This window comes from Enhydra lutris, unplaced genomic scaffold (assembly GCF_002288905.1).
Source record: "Enhydra lutris kenyoni isolate GAN:26980312 unplaced genomic scaffold, ASM228890v2 scaffoldscaffold39, whole genome shotgun sequence".
NCBI lineage: Eukaryota > Metazoa > Chordata > Mammalia > Carnivora > Mustelidae > Enhydra > Enhydra lutris.
The window spans coordinates 26,799,266-26,823,626 of NW_019154123.1; the positions used below are offsets into that span (position 1 = coordinate 26,799,266).

Sequence of the window (24,361 nt, forward strand, 5' to 3'; positions counted from 1 at the left end):
TGGGGATAAAAATATATGTTTATAAAAAATAAAATGTAAAAAAAAAAAAAAGTAAAAAAAAAAAAAAGACTCTTGCCATTTGGGGCATTACAAGCTACACTGGCACTATCTATAGATACCACACACAGCCAATGGCATCCTCCCCTCATGCTTTAGGAAGAGTTCTGGAACTCTGAGGTGAGAAGAAGAGGACTGCCATGACATTATCTGAGGAGGTGACAGCCCAGACTCTGACCTACTGCAGAGAGCAGCCCTTACCCCACGTGCCCACAAATCCCGTGCCTGTGCAGTCCACAGTGTGCTTGTGTAACTGCCTTTTACCTGCGGCTGGAGATGACAACACTTCTGGTGATCGCGTGCTGCTCTGAGCAGCGGAGGTGGTAGATTTAGGAGTCAATACTTCAGCTGCGGAAATGTGTGTGACTGGGAGAGGAGATGTTCTGAGGAGATGTGAAGCCGGGCTGTACTCTTCCGTCACACCAGGCCCTGGGGTCAATCCTTTCACTGATGTGGGTACACTGGTCAGGGGGATCGATTGGCTGGTAGCATTTCCATGCACCTGGCTCCTTTCTGTGGTGACAGCCCTTTCTGTGGAGATCTGCGGTGCTGGGATTTCAGGGCTGGTTGGCAAGAGCTGTTTTTCAGCCGTAGTCTGTACTATTGTGGGGTCAGCCATCGGAGCTGCTCTGGTTGACACAGGGATGAAAGGATGAGAGGTCTGGAGAATGGTGGTTGTCAAAGCTGGAGACGTCTGGGGTATGCTGATGCTCGTGGCTGAAAGGGTTTGCTGAGTGGAGGACTCTGTTAAGGTCGAGGGCCTAGGGATCCCTGGTGTAGACCTCACTCTTACAGCTTCAGTGGCCTCTGTGGGCAGAGAATCTGGGCTTGGTGGCTTTGATTCTGTAATGACTTTCTCAGGGTATGGGTTACTCTGGTTCTTAGGATCTGCTGTTTGACTCTTGGGGAGCATTGCCACAGATAATGCTGTTGTCTCAGTCTGAACTGAGGTCATAGGAGTGTCTCTTGCCCTGGGCAGGACCAGGGTAGGAGGTGAAGGTGGTAGGGTTGTTTGGGGGGCAGACGGTGAAGCAGGGGTAGATGCTGTCAGGGATACTGGTAAGGGCGGTGGTGAGGAAGACATGGGCTTGGGTGCATCGGGAATGGACTGCAGTGGAAGAGCAGAGGCCCTGGTTGATGGTGAGACTGATGAGAACAACTGGTGGGACTGGGACACTGAAGGCAGGGGTAAAGGGGGGCCCAAAGAAGAAGAAGAAGAAGAGGAGCCACGAGTCAATGCAGCATCAGTGTCCAGAAGAACCAAAGTGTTGGGCCTGTTGATGGTGGGTGTGTAGGAGGGAACACTGGCTGTGCGCACAGCCAGCGACTCAGTGGAAGGCTGGGCGTACTCCCTGTCATAGGATGACACATTCCTTCCTCCAGTCTGAGCTTGAGATGAGGAAGAAGAGTCTGAAAGTGAAGAGTTTGAGATCTTAGTAGAAGAGGTAGAACTCTCCCTTAAGTCCGGGGATGAACTGTTGTCTGTAATGGAAAGCAATGCCCGTTCTCCTTTGGTGAAAGTGGATGAGACATAGGTGTGGTCTGTGTAGTCACTGGAAGTCCCCTGTTCCATATCCATGCCACTCACTTGACTGTAGCTAATTCCAGTGACTGCAAATGGAAAAACCAAAGTTAGGTCAACTCGACAAACAAGAAATCTCCCAAACACACCCTAAATGCTTTCCTTGTAGAGACAGTTTTTGGTGGCGAGCATTTTGGAGGAGCGGTGTGGGCAGGCGGGAATGCACAGAGTCTGTGCGGAGGATTTTTACCACCTGGGAGGAGTGCGGGAGGCGGCAATGGAAACGGTAATAAAAGAGAAGTGGGGCCAGTGGCTGAAGAAGAGGGAATGGGTCCAAATTCCTTCCACATGCTTTTTTTGATAAAAGCAAACTGGTATCTAAAAAGCTCTTAAGACCCCAATAGAACAATTGTTATGTCTAAATGGAAAAAGGAAAACCCTCCCAATTTTCCATTCCGTATAATGATAATGAGATATTTCTTTCCCAGGAGATTGACTTTGGCCACGACTGGCCGGTCTCCTTTATTCTAGGCATCCTGGCAGACAACATCACACATGGCTGAGGCAAGTGGGGGGAAGTGGGAGAATCCAGAAAGTTCTCTTTGGACAGAGCTTCTAAGGTACTTTCTGGGTTGACAGCAAACTTGATCATTCTAGGACTGTAGGTACACTGACAGGGGAGCGGAAGGGATGTGGGCAGAGTTCCTGCTCCTCACCTCCCAGGGCTGGCGAGGCTGCCAGGGAACCTGAGACCAAGCGGGCGTCACCCGTCAGGGTCACGTTCCCATGCTGGGTGGCGCTCTCGGTTTCTCTGGGCACTATCACAGAGTGCCCCACTTCCCCTGAAGTCGTGCTGGCGTTGGTGAGGGACCGCAGCGTGCGCTCTCCATTCCCAGTGAAAGTAGCTGAGGTGTGTGGGAGGTGAGCCTGGGACGTCCTCTCCTCCACCTCAGAACTGCCTCCGGGCCCTGGACCGTCTTCAGTGGCTGCAAGAGGATTGAAAGGAGATGGCGGGTCAGCGCAGGGCTGGAGCAGCAGCACCGCGCAGGAGTCCCAGGAGTGACCTGGGTTTTCCCGGGTCTTTCTTGACAACCCCACGTGAGAAACCACAATGTGGTGCTCCCTGCAAACCCGTCTCAGGACCAAAACCTCGAGAGGCACTGCAGATCAGCATACCCATTCAGGCAACTGGGACTGCTGGGAAGGTTTACTACTTCGGCGAACAGGATCGATACTGTATTTCTGCTCGGGGATACATAACAGAGCTTATGTCAGGGAAACTGGTGGTGGCAGTGGGGCTGGGGGATGCCCAGCAAAGGACTGACTGGCCCACAGGGGCTTTAGATTTTCTGATGAGGTCCAGGAGGGAGATCCCTCCCCCCATTACTCAGAAGGCTTTTTCTTCCTGGGAGGGCCGGAACTGACATGGGGCTTATCATTCTTCTAGAGCATTAGTTTTTTCCCTTAACGCATCAGTGAGAAATGCACGGTGGCTGGAGATTAAAGATTGGCTTATTTTCTGTTCTATGTTCTTTTTCTTTTTTTTCTTTAATTTTAAAAAATATTTATTTGAGAGAGAGGGAGAGAACACACACAAATGCACAGGTATGGGGCACCTGGGTGGCTCAGTGGGTTAAAGCCTCTGCCTTCGGCTCAGGTCATGATCCCAGGGTCTTGGAATCGAGCCCCACATGGTGCTCTCCGCTCGGCAGGGAGTCTGCTTCCCTTCCTCTCTCTCTGCCTGCCTCTCTGCCCACTTGTGATCTCTGTATATTAAATAAATAAATAAAATCATAAAAAAACCAAAAAACAAAAAACCCCAAATGCACAGGTACAAGCAGGTGGTGGGGGGAATGGCAATGGGGAGGGAGAGAGAGAATCTCCAGCAGACTTCCTGCTGAGCCCAGGGCCCCATGTAGGGCTCAATCTCATGACCCTTAGGATCATGACCTGAAACCCAAAACCAAGAGTCAGATGCTTAACTGACTGAGCCACCCAGATGCCCCAAGTTTTGTTTTCTTAATGTATTTATTTTCTTGGTGAGAATGGGACAGGTGATGCCTGAATAAATATCCTTTTCCTCCTTTCTTGGGTGTATGTTTTATGCTACAAGCTTGAAGACTCATATATTAGACTATCAAATAAACCCTTCTCAGAAATTATGGAAATGAGGTCCAACTCTTCCTAGCCTAAATACTGCATAATCTGGTTCTATGAGAAAACAAGTTCTTTTTTTTTAATTTTTATTTTTTAAAGATTTTTTAAAATTTTATTTATTTGACAGAGAGAGAGAGATCACAAGTAGGCAGAGAGTCAGGCAGAGGGGGAGGGGGAAGCAGGCTCCCTGCTGAACAGAAAGCCCGATGCGGGGCTCAATCCCAGGTCCCTGAGATCATGACCTGAGCTGAAGGCAGAGGCTTAACCCACTGAGCCACCCAGGCACCCCGAGAAAACAAGTTCTTTCCCCAGTTCTTAGTCCTATTCCCAGACCAGATTAGCTATTTTTTTTTTTTTTTAGTTTATTTATTTAAGTAATCTCTACACCCAACATGGGGCTCAAACTCATGACCCTGAGATCAAGAGTCATATGTTCTACTGACTGAGCCAGCCTGGTGCCCCCAAACTAGCTCTTAAAACCTCATGGAAAACATAGGTAAAGCTGCATGTTAGGGAAGCTCTCTTCCTCGTAGATCTGCATTAAATGGCAGGAATGAGTCAGGGGACAGGGATACACAGCAAGTGCTCAGACAGCCAGGAAGCAGGGAGAGACGTGACCTGACCAATCTGAAGGGCTTAAGAGACCCATGGGAAGTCTGCCAGGAGCAGCTTGAGGGTTGAGTGTATCTGAGTACAAGTTCCCTGGGCAGAGGGGACAAGGTCCAGGCTGGGGAGATTACAAGACTCTTAAATGGAGTTTAGGCAAACAAGCCCATCAGGCTTACAGAGTTAAGAAAGCAGAGAGTCGTGGCCTGAAACCGGGGGCTGCCTCCAAGCCCAGAAAAAGGAACAGACCAAGAATTCTGAAAGGCTGGATGGCAGAAGGAGTCTGCTTTGACTGATTCAGAGCAAACGAGATAAAGCATTAGGTGAACTGACTGTGAGCTGGTTTTGGGAATGAGGCTATTCCTTATCTGAACCCTAAGACCTGCTCACCCTGAGATCACCTTTCCCACACAAACCCACTGAGCACGCACCATGGAGTGAAGGGTACTGGTACTCAGGAGATGCACACAGGAAAGGGCATGGCACCTAAGCTCCCGGTTTGAGAAGGAGAAAACTCTGAGCCCCACGTTGTGAGGGTGGAAAATGAACCCTTTTGTCCAGGAGACAGAGCTTGCAGTTTCCACGCACATACGTGAAAAAGCACAAATATTCCCCACCCATACATGTAGTACTCTTTCATAATAAGCATGTGCTTTTCCATCACCAGTAGCAATAAATGCTAATTTTCCCCATCAATTAAGACGTTCATATGGGGGAAATGGAGCCCCTATTATCAGTGGCAGAGAGGTACAGATTTAAGCCCTTTATCTGCTTAAATGGTAAATTGCTGCATTTTTGCGTCATTCAGCACATACTTCACCCTCACAAGGTGGCTGAGAATTGTTGGTAAAATTACCCAAAAACATTATTAAAAAGGACCATCAAAGAAAGAGTGTTCTCAAATTGATAAATTGGACTTCATCAAAATTAAAAACCTTTGTGCTGCAAAAAATGTTATTGTCAGAAAACTAAAAAGAAAACCCACAGAATGGGAGAAAACATCTGCAAATGGAGTATCTGATAAAGGACTAGGAATACCGGATCCAGACACTATAGAAAGAAACTCCTATCCGAGTAGACTTTCCCCAAAGTGAAAAAACCCTCAACGTCATTAGCTTGAACATGCAAATCCAAACTGCCTGGGATGCCACTTCACATCCAGGAGGACGGCCATCAGCCATCGTCACAACAGGTGATCCGCAGTAGGTGCTGGGGGAGGGCCCTGAGGAACTGGAACGTTCCCACCTTGCTGGTGGCAATATGAAATGGTGCAGTCACTTTGGAAAGCAGTTTGACGATTCCTCAAAGGTTAAATACAGAGCTACCCTATAACCCAGCCATTCCGAGAGAATGTAAAACACATCCATATGAAAACTCGTACCAGAATGTTCTCGGTGGCATTATTCACAATGGACAAAAGGTGGGAAAGCCCCACATGTGCGATCACTGATGAAAGGATGAACTCAGTGTGGCAAATCAGCCATACAAAGGAAGGAAGTACTAACACAGGCCACAACAGGGATGAACCTTGAAAATGGTATGCAGAGCGAAAATCACAAAAGGCCACGGGTCGTAGGATTTCATTCACAAACTCTCTAGAACAGGGGTGCCTGGGTGGCTCAGTTGGTTAAGCGTCTGTTTGGCTCAGGTTATGATCTCAGGGTCCTGGGATCGAGCCTAGTGCCGGGCTCCCTGCTCAGTGGGGAGCCTGCTTCTCCCTCTCCCCCTGCCGGCCGCTCTGCCTACTTGTGCTCTCTATATATTTCTGTCAAATAATAAATAAATCTTAAAAACAACAACAACAACAAAAACCCAACAACTGTCTAGAATAGGCAAATCTGCAGAGACAGAAAGTAAGTTAGTGGTTGTCAGAAGCCGGCAGGAGAAAAGGATGGGGAGCGAGTGCTGATGAGCACCAGGTTTCTTTCTGGGGCAGGGGAAGCATTCTGGAATTAGTGGTGCTGGCTGCACGACTCTGCAAATACACCAAAAGCCACTGAAATGTACAGTTTGGGCAAACTTCACAGAATGTGAATTCTATCTCCCTAAAGCTGTTTAAACAAGGGGGAGGGAGAGCTGCTCTTGAGGAATGTCCAGGCCTGGAGTGAACAACAGTGCCTGAGAAGGGAAGATTTTGACCTTCTAGAAGCTGTGTGATTAAGGCAGGTCTGGGGGTGTGGGGCGGGCTGCAGGGGACAGAAGGACATGGTGATCTGTGTGTGGGAGGGGCTGGTGGCAAGATTAACTCCTGGGAGATGAACCAGGAAATAAGTGGGGCTATACAGCTGGAAGAACGGCCTGGGAATGACTACAGCAGAGGGGCCTCCGGAGCGGCTCCGTGACCGGCCCCTCCGCCCTCCGGGGGGTGCAGTCCTGTGAAGGGGACACTCACTTGAGCGTTCACCACGCGGAGCTGAGGAATCCAGACTCTCTGAGGAGGACGAGGACAACAACTCGGTAGCCGGTTCAGCGTAGTTCCTCTGGCCCGGCGCTCTGTCACTTCCTCTAGACTGGGGGGCAGAGGCTGAGAAGTGGGTCAAAACTGAGGCGTTCACAACTTCGGGATAGGAAGTAGAGCTTCCTGTCACATCTGCAGATGTCTTGCTGTGGGTCAGGAACCAGCGCGCCGTGCTGTCTCTGCTTCTGCCCGACGGGACAGGCCTGGACGCGGCCTCGGTCTGAGACATGGGGCTTCCCAGCTCTGCCTCCGAGCTGCTGGCAAGCTGGTCTCCTCCGAAGGCTGGAAGGGGTCAGGGAAACAAAGGCCATGACACAGATGGGAGAGAGATTCCCCAACAACTGAGATGTGCGTCCTCCCTAAGCAAAGATCCCCTTCGCAAGGACCTTGTAGAGTATATATTATATGGGTAGCCTGACAGGCATTTTCACAGTCTAGATAATTATTTCAAACCTTTTCGATGTCAATAAGATAGCAATACTAAAAATAAGCGCTGGTGAAGAAGGGAGCTTTGAAAGAGAATGTGCTAAGTAGTGGAGTAACTTGCAGGCTTGGGTGTTTTCTTGTCTTTCCCCCAAAGGGGTCAAAGGACTGAGGGGGTTACGTCCAACATATATGATGTGCCCACATAAAGGGCTTGCTCAGAGGCATTCTTCTCAAGCAATTCCACTAGTAATTCTTTTTTTTTTTCCCACTAGTAATTCTAATTTTCAAGTATAGCAAACAAAAAATAAACTAGAGGGCATATACTGAAATGATGAATTTGAAGGACTATACTTTTATCTGCACATGTTATTTGGAAGAACAATCTGTGCATAAGCTAACTCCAGCTAGTCTGAAAGAACAGGCCTACTCTCACTGAGGACAATCCCACAGGTGGTAAGAAGCCGTCCACCGGGCCAGCTCTGAGGACAAGCTCTTGACTCTGCTCTGATCAAGCGACAGGACCACACCCTCACTTCTTCATCTCTCTGAGCTTGTTTCCTCACCTATAAAAAAGCAGGAGGCATGATGCCTGTCTGACGGACTTCACAATGTTCTCATAAGGATGCAAATAAAAATGTGATAATGTGGTGTACCAGACAGAGGAGATGGCGTTAGCTGAGAATACGCTCCCTTTTATTTATTTAATTTTTTTGAGATGGCAAATGGTCGTGAAGCCATCTTTCAAGACAACCCAACAGTTTTTTATTTTTATTTATTTATTTAAAGATTTTATTTATTCATTTGACAGACAGAGATCACAAGTAGGCAGAGAGAGAGAGGGGGAAGAAGGCTCCCTGCTGAGCAGAGAGCCCAATGCAGGGCTCGATCCCAGGACCCTGGGATCATGACCCAAGCCGAAGGCAGAGGCTTTAACCCACTGAGCCACCCAGGTGCCCCTCAACAGTTTTTTAAATGTCCATAAGAGATCAAGTGAAGATTAAATACTTACTTGGGGAATCATTTTGCCAGAATCCCACGGAGACCCGGGAAGATGCAAGGCCAAATCCATTTTCTGTGGACGGCTCGATGAATTCCCCATTTCCCGGATTCCTGATTATTTCCCTATTTCTTTGCAACCCTGCCTCAAAGGGTGAAGAATGGGCCGATACTGAAGTCCTGGCAATTTCGGAGTCCTTGGGGAAATTCTCAGTCTCATTTAGGGGCTGCAGACTGACGGTTAAAGACGGGAGCATCCTGGGGACACCAGTGGGGAGCGTGGTGGCGACACGCTCGCTCGCTCTCCGACTCGCCAAGGCACTTGGGAGAATGGTGGAGTTGTTTAGCTCCTCTGTGCTTCCGGAAGCTAAAATGGAAGAAAATATGCTTTAACACTACTCCGGGGTTTAAGAAAATCAGGGATGCATCTAGATACAAATAATGCTTAATACCTTTTGTTGCATAAATCTAGATAATGTGGATCTAAATATAGATAAACACATCTGACGCTCTCTCTTCACGGGCTCTGATTCTCATAGAGCTAAGTGAGGAAGTGGTGAGGTCCTTCACTTAGCACAGTGGAAAGCTTTGGCTCTAGCTGAAAGGAAGACGGGAGAAAGCCTCTAGACATTCTTTGCCTTGGTTTTTATAGAGGAAGGAAAAAACTTCTACTCTGGAATTCCAGCTTAGAGATTATACAGGGAGTGGCCATCATGATAAGGTACAGGTTTTTGTTTTGCTTCATTTTAGCCATGAGATCCTTTTGTTCAAACTGCTGTTGTAGATTAAAATCCAAATATATAAATGAATAAAAGTAAGGCAGTTACAGAAGCCCTGCCTCCAGGCCACCCCTGGGGAGGCCAGGGCTCTGCAGACCACAGTGGGAATAATACTAGCCTAGGGCAGTAATTCCAGCCCTTGTCCGCATCAAGCGTTCTCTACTTTTCCCACCTCACGGCCACGTAAACCTGAGGTTTTGAAAGACTATTAACTGAACTGCATTTAAGAAGTAACAGAACAGGGGACACCTGGGTGGCTCAGTTGGTTAAGCAGCTGCCTTCGGCTCAGGTCATGATCCCAGCGTCCTGGGATCGAGTCCCACATCCAGCTCCTTGCTCAGCAGGGAGCCTGCTTCTCCCTCTGCCTCTGCCTGCCATTCTGTCTGCCTGTGCTTGCTCTCTCTCCCCCCTCTCTCTCTCTGACAAATAAATAAATAAAATCTTAAAAAAAAAAAAAAAGAAATAACAGAACAGGGGCTCATGGGTGGCTCAGTGGGTTAAGCCTCTGCCTTTGGCTCAGGTCATGATCCCAGGGTCCTGGGATCAAGCCCCACATCAGGCTCTCTGCTCAGCAGGGAGCCTGCTTCCCCCTCTTCTCCACCTGCCTCTCTGCCTACTTGTGATCTCTCTCTCTGTCAAATAAATAAAATCTTAAAAAAAAAAAAAAGAAGTAACAGAGCTTCGAGTCAGCAAGATATACTCAATGTTACCACACTGATTTGATTTAATTCCATCCAAAAGTGAACAGGTCCCATAATTATAGTCAGCCTCATGAGGCTTTGGAGACCGGCTCTCAAGCTTACATACCACGCCAGTGGGCCGCTGGGAGATCAAGGACTCCAGGATGGGAACACTTTTTTGATGAAAAGGATAGCAGACACCGGTATTAATTGTCAAGAGCCTCAAAAATTGAGTTATAGGCCATTTTGGTCAAAATACGCAATCTGTTCCACAGAAGTAAAGTGGCTTGCTAATGGCTCCTTTCCACAAAGAACTTTGCAAAGGACACCCTAAGAACTGGCCTCCAGAAGGGCACCCTGAGGTTCTCATTCCAAACAGGAATAAACCACAGGAAAGCATGGTGAGTGGGAAGAAACATGGCCGGCAAGATCCAAAGGCAAGAAAAAACATTTTTCTTTTTAAGCCAAAAATAATAAAAGTACTTTATACCTTTATAATGAAAGGTTTCAAGCTGTTATTTACGACCCAGAAAGGGAAGAATTAAGTTCTCATTATAAATGGTCCCTTAAAGGGGCACCTGGGTGGCTCAGTTGGTAGAGTGTCTGACTCTTGGTTTTGGTTCAGGTCCTGATCTCAGGGTTGTGAGACTGAGTCCCGCATCAGGCTCCATGCTCAGTACAGAGTCTGCTTGAGATTCTCTCCCCCTCCCCCTCCCCTCCCCCTCCCTCTCCCTCTCCCTCGGCTCCTCCCCTGCTTGCACTCTCTCTCTAAAATGCATAAATAAAATCTTAAAAAAAATGGTTCCTTGAAGACCAGTCCTATGTACAGCTGTGACCAAAAGCACAAATAAATATCAAATATAATTAGAGAGAGGGGGAGCACAGGAAACACAAAGGTTCCTCTGACTCTTGTACAAACCACAGAACCAGCTACGCCTAGAACACAGCCTGCAGTTCTGCTCACTGGGCCTTAAGGAAAGCAAATCGAAGACGCGAGCAATCCACACAGCTAGTGACTGAAACAAAAAAAAATAGACTGGACCCCCAAATAGAGCCCTAGCCTACTTGAACACACCCTTACTTGAAAGCAAAACCAAACAAATAAAAATCCATTAGTATAAAAAAAAGGAATGCATAATATAGACATGCTCCAAAGCCTCACTAGCCACTTAGCTTCTCAGGCCTCATGTCATTAGAGTCATCATCTGACCCTGCCAAGTTACAAGCTCCTCAGTTGCTGGGTGCTCTTTCAAAGCACTATTCCTAGCCAACTGCAGGATTTCATCGAATCACTGCACGGTGGCGGTTAACTTGGACTCAGCCTGAGTACATGTACAGCAAATCAATGGCCACAGACACACAGTTACGGAAGTCACAAACGCTGAAGGCCACGAAAGGACGATGGTTGTGCTGTCCCTGACCAAGGCTCCGTGGAACACTGCTTCATCATCTCACCGCCATTATTAAAAGCTGCCATTTACTGACCAGTTCGATGTGCCAGTGTCTTACATATACCCTTCTACATTGTGCTAAGTAAGTACTCGATAGACATAATCCCTCTGAATTCTCACAGTAAAGTTGTGAGTCCTTCTGTACTGAGTACTTCTATACAAGTGCTGCCTCTTCCCAGAAAGAGAGAATGGTTGGTCAAACTCATCGAGAGTCACCCCTTACACTAGTCTCTGTGCTGAATACATCTCGGGGGAAATTTACCATGTTTCTAATCAATGGGCCAGCAATATTGGTTATTTAATACCCGCCGTCCCTTGCTCATTTCTACCCCTGAAGCACCCATTCAAAAATGGGAAGGCCATCCATTTGGGAGCAGAAACGAGCCAAGTTCCCTAATCTTTAGAACAGGAGGTATAAAGAATGCCCCACTCATCTGATAAAAGTGTATGGGTCACTCCCCAATCCCAGCACAAAATGCTGGAACCTCAGGCGTGCAGCGAATGCTCAACCTTGGTCTGACAGCTGTCCAAGACCTGCTGAACACCCAGCTGAAGCAGCTGATGGTTGAGAAAGATATGCTACATCTATAATCTCCTGAGTTATTTATGCTCTCTCTTCCTTTACAAAGTGAAATCACCACAAAGCAATTTACCTGGATCGCACTGGCTCAGCCACCCACAGACATACTTTCATGAGTTGAGATCCATTATTATTATACCCTGAGCTCCTACTGAGAATCTATATAAAATATTGCCTTTTAAAGATCGTTAGCACAATTTCCTCAAAACAGCAATCGGAGGCATTTTCTATTAGGATTCTCAACACTCCTTACATGAACAGTCGTCTGAGCATTCACGGCCCCCAACACACGCCTGCCTAGGGATGAAATTGTCTGCTTACTTTATCTGACAATGGTCTCGCACCCCACCCAGTTTCCCTTTGTGCCCTGGTTTCCAGGAAGCTCAAGGCTAAATTTAGTGTTCAACTGCAGCCATTCTCACACAATTCAACATATACATATCTCTTTCTGCCTTCAAAAGAGAACTTTTCCTGTTAGTTGCTTTACTTATTTATTTTCCCCCCAGTGATCCAATAGCACATGGTCCTTGCAGAACATGTGGAAAGTACAGAAAGATCTAAAGCAGCAAGAAAAATCATTTCAAATGGCTCCTGATCTCTTTCTAAAAATCTGATTTAGCAGTCTGGGCCTATACCTGCTTTAAAGCATACATTCCTGGCCTATCACTTATTTTGGGGAGCAGGGAACGCCTGGCTGGCCCCGCTGCAGATGAAGTTGTGCTGAATCCCTGTTTCTTCGTAGCAGAGAGAGGAGGGACAGGAGCACAGAATACCAAGGCCGGGTGTGTTGGGAGTAACAGAGGCTGGAGCTAGGAAGGATCTTTATGATCATGAGGTCTAATCCCTTCATGTTTCTCCTAGAGAGCCCCATCCTCTCTGGCCAGGCTCCGGGTGGCTACGTGAAAGCTTACTTTGAAGAGAGCACAACTCATGGGACTGCTCTAAGTGCCAGGACTTTCGCTGGGTCACATTTATGGGTGGATTGAGTTGCCAAGTGTCAACAGGCACACCTCCCCCCTCCCACCCGCCTCGCTCCCCCTTTGCTTCCCTTGTACAGAGTGCCAGCCGGCGAGGCGCCTCCAGGTCTGCCTCGGGCAAGTCCTGCTGGCTCTCAGAGCTCACGCCTGCGTGCCCCTCTATCCTGCTGTCAGGCCCAGGCCGCGATACTAAGCTCCCAGGATGTAGATTTAAGGGCTGGTAGGAGGTATACCAGAGCTCTGGTTCACAGGTGAGCCGTTACTAACCCCACAGAGCTGTGTTTCCCATGTGGCTTCAAGTCTCTCCAGGGAGCAGGGAGGCTGGCAGACTAGACCCAGATGGGTCATTTAACATTCCCTCATTTAGCAGCACGTAAAGCCTGATATAGCATCTAGTTTTTGAAAGAGGTGGTCCTCAAGATAGCACAGAATACCCACGTTAGTAAAAAGGAAGAGAAATGCTCAGTGAAAGACTCAAGGAGTAGGAACGATATGGCAGAACTCTTCAAAAACTAAAGGGGGACGCCTGGGTGGTTCAGTTGGTTGGACGACTGCCTTCAGCTCAGGTCATGATCCTGGAGTCCCGGGATCGAGTCCCGCGTCGGGCTCCCAGCTCCGCGGGGAGTCTGCTTCTCTCTCTGACCTTCTCCTAGCTCATGCTCTCTCTCACTGTCTCTCTCTCAAATAAATAAATAAAATCTTTAAAAAAAAAAAAAAAAACTAAAGGTATAAGTTTCTTTCTTTCTTTCTTTCTTTTTTTTTCTTTTTAAGATTTTATTTATTTATTTGAGAGAGAGAGCATGAGAGGGAAGAAGGTCAGAGGGAGAAGCAGACTCCCCATGGAGCTGGGAGCCTGATGTGGGACTCGATCCCTGGACTCCAGGATCACGACCCGAGCCGAAGGCAGTTGCCCAACCAACCGAGCCACCCAGGCACCCCTCTTTTTTTCTTTTTTTTAGATTTCATTTTAAGTAGTCTCTATACCCAATGTGGGGTTCGAACTTACAACCCTGAGATCAAGAGTTACATGGTCCACTGACTGTCAGTCACCCCTACAAGTATAAGGTTCTAAAATGACAAATGCTCAAGGAACTTGAGGGCCAACTAATTTTTTAAATGTTGAAAAAATCTAGATGACGACAGAGCCAAGTCTAGTAAAGTTAGAAGCATAGGCTGATTTTCAAAATATAAACCACAGTAGTGGGTTGAATTTAAAATATAAATATTAAATGGCCTTGACCAGAATCAAAATGTAGCTTCCTAGAAAACACTTCCTTCCTACCATTTAGTAAAGTTGGTTGTAAATCACTGAACCACAGACCTTTGAAGCTAGAAATAGGCTCATAGCTTTTATCCAATCTAACCAATGTTTAAGAATAATCTTAAAAGGAATCTCCTAAAGACATGAATCATAAATTATATACATATGCAGTCAGCAGAAACTATACATAGTATATAAAGGAGAAACTGGCTGCTTTAGGTATTCCAGAAAGGATATCCAGGTTCAGTTTTTGCTTTGGTGACATAAACCCAAACCCCTAGTCTTTCAAAGTATCTCTAAATCCTAACCTATGAAAATTTGGAAATGGCAATTTTGGAAGCAACCTAATCTCTATTTCCAAGACGATTTCCAGCCCTCTCTGTCCTGCTTCCTCAGGCATGTGGATGAAAACACATGCAGCATACACGGATTCTGAATAAAACCTCAGAGGTGGGAAAAGACAGAGTTTCCAGCATTCTCTTTGGCCTGCGGCTGGAGGAGCCTTGTGATACTGGGGCATGTGCTAATCCCCATTACTTACCAACCCTACGGTGGTCTGAGATGGCAGGGAACCTAAGAGAGTGATAGACACAGCCTGGGTCCTCGAGAGGATCACAGTGCCTCTGGGGAGATGGATGCTGAATACCCTGGTGTGACAGGGTGGACGGCACATAGGCTCAGAGGGCTGAGAACAGGCTTGCTGAAAGGGAATACCTGCACGGGCAGGGGTGGGGGAGGTGGTGGGGTGAGGGTGAGCGGGGCAGGGAGTGGAGCTTAACTGATGACTAGGAGCTGAAGAGGCAGAGAGGTGAGTCCTCCACTGCCCGCAGTCTCGCAAACACGGGCACTTTGTTTTTGTTTTTGTGGGTTTTTTTTTTTTTTAAGATTTTATTTATTTATTTGACAGACAGAGATCACAAGTAGGCAGAGGCAGGCAGAGAGAGGGAGAGGAGGAATCAGGCTCCCTGCTGAGCAGAGAGCCCGATGCGGGGCTCAATCCCAGGACCCTGGGATCATGACCTGAGCCGAAGGCAGAGGCCTTAACCCACCGAGCCACCCAGGCGCCCGTTTTTGTGGTTTTTTAATGATACCTAGAAAAATGTCTGTTATCTTTGCGCTTTGTTTTTTTTTAATGATACCCAGAAAAATGTCTATCTATGTTATCTTTGCCATTGCAAGAAGTGATTTTGCAATGATGAAGAAACACAAATCTAACTCCTAATCAAATGATACAACACTCACCATTTCACTCACCCCAAAGCGTGGCCTCTTATGCAAGGAGACATATTGACAACTCTCAGTATACGTGGGGAGAGGGGGACAAGCAGGGGATGGTGGACACAAAGGGCCTGTAGCAGCCATTAGACCAATTCTAACCTTCCTCCTTATGCAGTTAAAGAAAACATATTTTAAAGATGGACTTCAGAACAAAGATACATTGTACAGATGGTACTTCTGCCCCAAATACTTTGCATTTGTCCCTAATGCCTTTCCCCCTCAGCCCCTGTGACAGGGATGTTACTAGGGAGCTGTGTGCATCTACTACTTCTATTCTGGATGACATCCGTGTGGGAGGCTGGGATAGGAGCACTCACCTGAGGAGGGCTCTGAGGGAGGGGAGGAAGCCGGAGTCCTGGAGAAAAGCAGCCAGGAAAGCGCCGGGCCTGAGGTGTTTCTCTTCCCCAAGACTGTGATCTCTTCTCCCATCCCCAGAGCAGGAGGAGGGGACTGTCCTAAAACCCAAGTGGCAGCCACTTGGCTGTGCACAGTCACTTCTTCCGGGAGTCCCTTTCCTCTCTCCACGGAACCCCGGGATGTTAAGCTCTCCGTGTGGGAAGGGTCAGCTCTTCCTTCGGACCCCGAGCTGGATGGCAAGTGAAGTGTTCCCAGAGCTGAAAGCAGACAGTAACAATTACAATTCCATCAGCAGACCTCCAAACGTCTGAGTAATGGGTAGTGGGCTCACCTCTGACCTCTGTGAGGAGAAATGAGGAGCAATTATTCATTCTACAACAAATTCACTCCTGAAGGAGAGACCGCAAACCAAGACAAAGCCTGTGTTCAGATCTCACCAACAAAGACGGCATTTTTAGTGGTCAAGTTATTACAAAAGGGGCACAATGAAGCTAAGTGTCAGACGATATGGAATCAAAGATCTGATTCTGATCTCCATGACCCGTCACTCACATTCCACAAAGCTGGTCTCAGAACTGACTTAAAGTCAACATAAACAAAATTTCCAATATCTGCATGACCAGCATCCCCAGGCGGCACCCTGGGCAGTTCTAAGCTCTACGTCCATCACTCATGAATGGAACATAAAATACTGTCCTTTGCACTCCTTATAGCATTGAGTCCCCCACCCAAGCTCCTGGAACTAGCTCGGGAAACCATGGGGTGATCTTTGATGGCTTCACCCTCTACTTTTAGGCTGTCACCAAGTCGTATCAATTTTCCTTTGTGAAGAGTCTTTACCAATCCCTTTCTCACTGCACCGGAGGCCACCAGGCTGTGGATCTTAGCACCCGGCTCTGCCTGGGTGGTCCCCTGACTCCAGGTTCCCTCTGTCCCATCTCCCACCCTAGACGTCTTCTACCTGCCTGCCAGCCGACTCGTCCCCAGATTTGCTGTGATCATGTCACCGCCCTGTTCAAAAACCTTTGGTGACTCTTCCTACCACACCAAATCTAATTGGCCTGGTCTTCAAAGTCCTCTGTGACTGCCCCTAACCCCCTCCACACAGCTGTCCTCTCCTCCATGTGGGACTGACCCCCTCCCCATGGGAAGCCGCTGGCCAGCCAGCCTCACAAAGAGACCCAGCTTCTCTTCTTTCCTCACGTGATCTGTGGACCCCACTCCTCAGCTACTCCTTCTACCTTGCTCAGATGCACAGAGAGCCTCAAATCCCAACCATAAAACCTATGAGCTGTTTGACCTAGACACCTCAGATTAATTAACTTCTCTACCTTCAGTTTCCAAATTCCTCAAAAGAGGATAATGTGACCTCACTGGCTTGCCGTGAGAACTGAAGGAACAGATGTGTGGGTGTGCAGTAGGTACCCAATTGGTGCCACTTTTCTTTGTCCTCCCTTCCCCAGGCAAATCTTGCACATCCAGCCCCAGCCCGTTCTTGAAACCTTTCATGACAAGGTGCCAACCCACTGAGCTGTGCAGATTAAAGCAGGAACCACCGTTGGAGCCACGTGCACACAGACCCAGCTATGTGGCCCATTGGACCAGACCTGGCACCTCCCTCGGAGACTGCAGTGTGTGGCATGGTCACCGGAGTCACTGGGATTCAGTCTGGCCACAGAATGTCAATTCCACGGGACTGCTCAGGCCTCCAGGCCTCTCAGTCCTCACGTGGACTATGCTGCAAACTCACTCAATCACAGCGAGCCACAGAGGGCGTCCGAGCCGCACAGCCCAGGACCCACAGCCCAGGACCCTTGGATGGGCACCGGGGCTCAGGCTGGGGAAGAGGGAGATGCAGAAACTTCGTTTTCCAGGAGGGGACATACCTGCAGGAAACAGGCCATCACTGGCACAAACTCACCTCTGGTGAGGCTCTGGGAAATCAGAGCCGTTGCTGTGTCAGCCCCAACGGGGGAAGTGGTGAAATTTGTCTTCCAGGAAGAGTTGTTTCTTCCTCTAGCATCTGCTGCTTCGGTCTGTGGAGTGAAGTTTTCTGGAGCATCTGAAGACGTATGGTTCTTTGTGGGGATCTGAGTCCTCACAGCCTCCTTGGAAACCACTGTGGAAAGGTCCATTTGGTTCTGATCAAAGGTGATGTTTTCTATGTGGGATTCAGTGTTACTTTCTGTCCAACTGCTCCTTTCAGCGGCTGAAACAATAAGAAAATAGATCAGTGAGAACTTGCTGGCTTCTGAAAAAGAAGGAAACCTTCAGAAAAGCCATGAGCAGATGTATCGGTGAGGAAGTAGATTCAGATCAAATCATTTCACCTTTCTTTTTTCCCCCTTGGGAATTGTTCTGACAGTCCAGTGGGAGAAATTATGAAGCAACAACACCAGGTAGGATTGAATTTTACAGGAAGTGGAATAAATGATGGAAACCACTAGAAGAAGACCAGTGTGGGGCTCAGGGGAGAGCACCTCAGGGGGCTGGGCAGGCTCAGGAAGGGGTGTGGGGGGTACGTGTCAGGTGTGATAGCAAGGAAGGAAGCACTTCTGAGCATAAAGGTTGTGAACTGTGCTTCCTGTGTGGTAGAAGGTAAAAGCAGACAGCTCTCCATCCTGACACCCACTCTTGCAGGCAGGGGATCGCAGCTGGGACAGACACAATTCTGGAAAATCTGTGAAGGATTTGGCCATATTATCAAAACCTCAGTAATATAAATAGGTTTGATGAAGTGATTCTGTTTCTTTGAATTCATGCTAAGGAAATACTCAAGAATGTGAAGAAAAATTTAGCTGCACTGATATTCATGATGTCATTGTTTATAATAGCAAAAAAGAAAGGAAGGAAGGAACAAACAAAATGGAAAATCCTACAGTAGGAGATCAATTAAATCAGTTGCCGTATATCTATATGAAAGGACACTCTGAGGTATTAAAATAATGTTATAAGATAAGATAAAGATATTCTACAGGTATTATTGAATTAAAACAAGTTTTCAAAATAGGATTGAACAGCAATCATGCATGCGAGTGTGTGTGCCAAACACCGATCAATGTAAGTTCTCAACGTGCCCTCATTGTTCAATCTTGCACAACGCCGAGGAAGGTGCTGTCATCCTCCCCACTATGCAAGGGAGGCAGAGGAGGCACAGGGGGTCATGTTCCCTTGCGCAAGTCACCAGGCAGCCTGCTCCCCGAGCTCTCACAGTACCCAGTGGGCAGAACCAAGTGCACTGTAGCAAATCCTTGGATTCCCCTCATCTCCAATGCAGAGGTGCCAAGGAAAGGTTGCTTATTCATATAGAGTGTTATTTGACCTTGATAAATTAGGGATGGATGCAGGTTAGTTAGAAAATATACTGAAGTGATCACTTGCTGCCATATTGTCCAAGATGGCGGCAAAGAGAGCACTGGTTAAAAAGTTCTGGGTCCTATAAAAGTTGTGGGGAAACTGGGCACAGAGGTGGTCATCGGTGGTGTCAAGTGCCATTTGTCAATGCAGGGGGTTCAGAGTCAGAGTAGGCAGGTGGGACGCCCGAGTCCAACCCAAGAAGGCTGCCTTGCTACTCTGACGACGTCTGCACATGACCCAGAAATGGCTTGGAAGCTAGAGCCTGCCAACTAGAGCTACCAGCTCCTGAAGATCACACCAAAAGAACATTCTAAGAGCCATGTCCCTGGATATCCAAACTAATATGGAAGTGAATAGGAAATACATGTGCTAATTGGAGGGCACGGAGTTTAATGAGTTTCTAGAGAAAGCAATGAGGACAAGGACCATTTAAAGTTATTGCTGATTACATGACTCCTTTAAAAACCTATTTTTATTTTCCTCATTTGGGAATGCAATCTTCTTTTCTGCCTAGGATCAGGGGCTGTGGGCACTGTTGAGAAACCTCTGCAGGAATAAATGAAGTCACCTCTATCTGTATGAGTCAGGCAAAAATGGCCAACCATCACACCAGTAGAGGCTACAGGCTGAACCAACACTTTGGCTCAAAATATCACACATACACACTTTCCCAAAAGGAACAAGTTATCTTCTAGATCAGCATTTTAAGAGGTGTATAAAGTAAGACACGAATGCAAGCCATGTATGTAACTTCATTTTAAAAAGTTACAGGTGAAATTAATTTTAATAAATATTTTACATACTCTGACATATTTAAAATAGTAGCATTTCAATATGTAATTGATATAAAGATTATTAAGATACTTTGCCTTCTTTTTCTGGTATTATACCTATAAAATCCAGAGTATTATTCTAGCTGTACACTTCAAGAGCACAATAGCCCCACGGGGCTAGTAGCTACAATACTGGACAGTGTAGTTCTAGACCAGTGGTTCTCAGCATTTCCCCACTCTGGTCCCTCCTGCCAGAAGTGTGGCTCACGTATTGGGGTTGGAGGCGTGGTGATTTAAAAATCTTCCATAAGAGATTCTGACAAATTTTCCTAAGGGAACACTTTTCTCCCCAAATCCCTTGAGAACTGCTGTTTCCATGCTTCCTATTCTGTTTCCTGTAAGTGATACTTAACAGAAACTTCCTGAAGAGGGAGAGAAGTTGCCCAGGCATCTGGGCTCTTCTGGGGCCCAGCCCCAGATAGGCAAGTCCCACATTTAGCTGGCAGTGGGCTATGGAGGGGTGTTTCCAGGGACAGCCACCAAGTCCATAAGTTAATCTTGAGACTGGCGGGAGTGAGGGGTGTTACAGAGACCAGAATCCCACCCACACGGCATGTTCCCTTTGTTCTTCCTATCTGAGCTGCACAGCAAGCTGGTCTCCAGAGAGAAGGTGAAGAAAGGGTTTGAGGAAGCTTTCTCTCCCTTTGGGCACAATGAGAGAAATTAGTCTTAAAAGATGTCAGAATAAAAGTGATTGTGGAGAGGTAGAAAGGACTCAAAAACCATACACTGAAGCTGGTAAGCCATGAGCAGAAGAAGAAAATGAATTTCACTCTATTATAGGCTTAAGATGAGTTTAAGATTTGGTTATTGTTGAGCCTCTAAGGCTCGTATGGCTGAGTCTCTGAGGAAGCAGCAAGATGCCCTTCTTCAAGGAACTGGGAACGTCCTTAGTCAGCTCAAGGAATTCCACTACAGCCCACAGAAGGAAGAGAAGGGCCACATAAAGACAAGATGTGGCTAGCAGTGAACCACGCAGTCTCCCTGGAGAATTGGCTAGAGACGGAAGAAAGAAAAAAAATGTGCACGATCAACAAAAGAGAAAGGCGGACAATATTCTTGCACTGTCCCAAATAACCTTGCCACTACAAACCAAATATGATAAATAATGTATTTTTTTAAAGATTTTATTTATTTATTTGACAGACAGAGATCAAGCAGGCAGAGAGGCGGGCAGAGAGAGAGAGGAGGAAGCAGGCTCCCTGCAGAGCAGAGAGCCCGATGTGGGGCTCGATCCCAGGACCCTGGGATCATGACCTGAGCCGAAGGCAGAGGCTTTAACCCACTGAGCCACCCAGGTGCCCCGATAAATAATGTATTTTAAAAAATTTTTTCTAAATGCATTGCTGAGTTGGGAAGTAAAGAATCAAATCTTCTAAGACCAAATATGAGCCAAGAGCTGGAATTCAGAGAAGTGAGCTAATTCCAGAACTGGCAGCTGCCCTGGGACACCTGCTCAACTTCTGTGACCTTGAACTCCTGTTCTGATTACCAAGAGGATATAGGAGATACGAGACAAAACTCTTAAGAAGGGAGTCTGAGAGGAAACTCTTTTTTTTTTTTTTTTAAAGAGTTTTATTTATTTATTTATTTGACAGAGAGAAATCACAAGTAGGCAGAGAGGCAGGCAGAGAGAGAGGAGGAAGCAGGCTCCCTGCTGAGCAGAAAGCCCGATGCGGGGCTTGAACCCAGGACCTGGGATCATGACCTGAGCCGAAGGCAGCGGCTTAACCCACTGAGCCACCCAGGCGCCCCTCTTTTTTTTTTTTTAATTTGGTTTGAATTTTCAAAGACTATTTGTTTTGTTATTTTTAAAAGATTTTATTTATTTATTTGACACAGAGAAAGAGTGAGAGAACACAAGGAGGGGGAGCAGTAGAGGGAGAAACGGGCTCCCTGCTCAGCAGGGAGCCCAACATGGAGCTTGATCCCAGAACCCCGGGATCATGTCGTGACCCAAAGGTAAATGCCTAACTGAATGAGCCACCCAGGCACCCCGAGGAAATTCCTATATAAAGCTGGGACGAGGGCTATACCATATCTATAAGGCATATAGAAAACCAATTTTCCCTGCAGAACAGGACAGCAAGGAAAGGTGGCCTTTTGATCTCGGTTTTAGGTAAAGGAAAGTAAATTTCACTCAAGAATTTTTAACCATAAAGGTAGCCTTCATGTGGGTGTGCAGCATGAATTCACAATGCCTCTGTGGTCTAAGCCTCAAGCCGAGGTTGTATTTTAAAATTGGTTCTGGACTTTGTAAATATACTAAAACCACTAAATCATATACTTTAAAAGGGTGAACTTCATGGTATGTAAATTATATCTCAAATACACATGCACATATGTGCACACACATACATACATATACCTCATTAATGGAAAGGAAAAGTGGTTCCGAAATACAGTGCCTCCTGCTCAGCAAAAATAAATGTGAATGCTCTCTAAACGAACATATCTTCAATCCAACTTTATCATTTATTGATACAATTCTAAGGAAAAAGAGATCGATCACCATCAAAAGGCACAAAATATATAAGAAAAAAAGGCATCAATGGGCAAAAGTCAGCAATCTAGACAAGCAAAGACTTCAAATACTGGAATTATCAGTCAAAGAATAGAAATATATAAAACTCCATGAAAAGAAAGAATTGAAAATGAGAGAGAGAGACTATGAATAATGGCCAAAAGACATGAAAGAACTCTAAATGGAAATTCTAGAGATGAATAAATTATAATAACTGAAGTTAGGAAACCCAACAGATCAAACATGATTGAAAGAAGAACTAATAATTACAAGACACATCATGAGAGAATGCCCAGGTGATAAAAAAGATAGAAAATACAAAAAAGAGATGAAGTGACAAGGAAGATACAGTGAGAAAGTCTAACATATATATAACTGGAGTTCTCAGTGGGCCAGAGAGAAAAGAGAAATAGCAATATTTAAAAAGGTAATGGCTAAGAATTTTCCCAAATGGATAAAAATGAATCAAGTAAACTAAGGAAGCCCAACTAATCCTTAAGAGACTAAATAAAACAAAAATACAAACCCACATCATAGTCAAATTGCAGAAAACCCCAGACAAAAGTATGTCTTAAAAACTACCAGAGGGGAGGGGTCCCTGGGTGGCTCGGTTGGTTAAGTGTCCAACTCTTGATCTCAGCTCAGGTCTTGATCTCAGCGTTGTGAGTCTGAGTCCTGCGCTGGGCACTAGGCATGAAGCCTACTTAAAACAAAACAAAACTAAACTAAACTAAATACCAAAAAAAAAAAAAAACAAAACAGAAGGAAAAAATATGACAAATCTTCTACTGAAGATGACAATTAGACTAACAGCTAATTTTTCAACAGCAACAATGGAAGCCAAAAGACAGTAGGTAAATATTTTCAATGGGCTGAGAGAGGAAAAACCAGAATTATACACTCAGTAAAACTATCTTTGAAAAATATCTTCAGGCTAACTTTCAAAATAGAAACATTTTCAGTCAAATTTCAGTTTATCAACCACCTCCACTAAAGGTAATTATGGAGAATTTATTTCAAGCAGAAGAAAAACCATGCTAGGTAAAAAGTCAAAAGAAGCAAGAACATATAACGAGCAAAGAAAATGGTCCATATGCACATAAACACAAACAACACTGAATGTATAAAATAATTTCTCATTTGTGAGATTAATGAAACAAGGTAGAACAAATCCTGGAGAACACCCGTGCATAAGTCAGGAGGGGATAATCGGAATCATGTTGTTTTGAAGAGTGACTTTAAATTGTGTCGAAAATGCACTTTCATGTTCCTCAAAACGACCCTAAAGAATAGAAAGAGGGTGTATCACTTCCAACTTGTAGAGCTTTCAATAATATGAAATTTCCATTGAGAGAAACCAACAAAAATTGCCTAAAACCAAAACAATGACTCAGTAAATAAGAATATAGGCCCGTTATTTAGAGGTATGGGCAGAATTACTGAAAGAACTTGCTACAGGGGTTTAAAGTGATTGAGTCTAGGAAACAAAAAATGATGATGGTAGGAGTGGTCGGGTTTTTATACCAGCCTCATAAAACATACTGGATCTTGAAACTACGTATGAGTTTGATAAAACATAAAAATTTAAATTTAAAGATGTCAGATAACAAGCCAGGGTAAATGTCTGCGGTGCATGATAAAAATTCAGTATTCTTTTTTTTTTTTTTTAAGATTTATTTATTTATTTATTTATTTATTTATTTGAGAGACAGTGAGAGAGAGCATGAGAGGGGAGAAGGTCAGAGGGAGAAGCAGACTCCCCAACCACCCAGGCGCCCAAAAGTTCAGCATCCTTAATACACAAAGAAGCTTTTCAAATTCCTAAGATGGACATCTCACAGACAAAGGACAAGTACATGCGATTCACAAAAGAAAATGTATGACTGGGGGGTAAATACATGACAGTGTTGCTGGAGAGAAAGAAAACACAAATCCAAACTAGAAAAGACTTTTTAAATTTTTTATATATTCATTTTTGCCTATCAAATTGGGAGAGACTAAAAAAATAGTTAAGATGCCATGTAACTGTGGGCATAGAAGACGGGCACTCCCACACAGCATG

General features: G+C 45.9%; 1 protein-coding gene across 3 annotated transcripts in view; it reads right to left on the reverse strand.

The window, feature by feature from the left end:
- The window catches only part of LOC111155190 (heart development protein with EGF like domains 1), a 91,496-nt gene that overhangs the window by 44,886 nt on the left and 22,249 nt on the right, over nucleotides 1-24,361 (reverse strand). Inside the window, exons 2-7 of one of the 3 annotated variants that reach the window (XM_022515293.1) lie at nucleotides 17,507-17,794; nucleotides 15,546-15,842; nucleotides 8,236-8,589; nucleotides 6,735-7,082; nucleotides 2,296-2,565; nucleotides 322-1,668 (exon numbers count right to left, since the gene is read on the reverse strand). In XM_022515293.1, coding sequence (XP_022371001.1) covers nucleotides 322-1,668; nucleotides 2,296-2,565; nucleotides 6,735-7,082; nucleotides 8,236-8,589; nucleotides 15,546-15,842; nucleotides 17,507-17,720 — 2,830 coding nt within the window. In that variant the 5' untranslated portion in view covers nucleotides 17,721-17,794. Of the gene's footprint in view, nucleotides 1-321; nucleotides 1,669-2,295; nucleotides 2,566-6,734; nucleotides 7,083-8,235; nucleotides 8,590-15,545; nucleotides 15,843-17,506; nucleotides 17,795-24,361 lie in introns of those variants that run through there. The other 2 variants (XM_022515291.1, XM_022515290.1) reach the window with 2 other exon arrangements.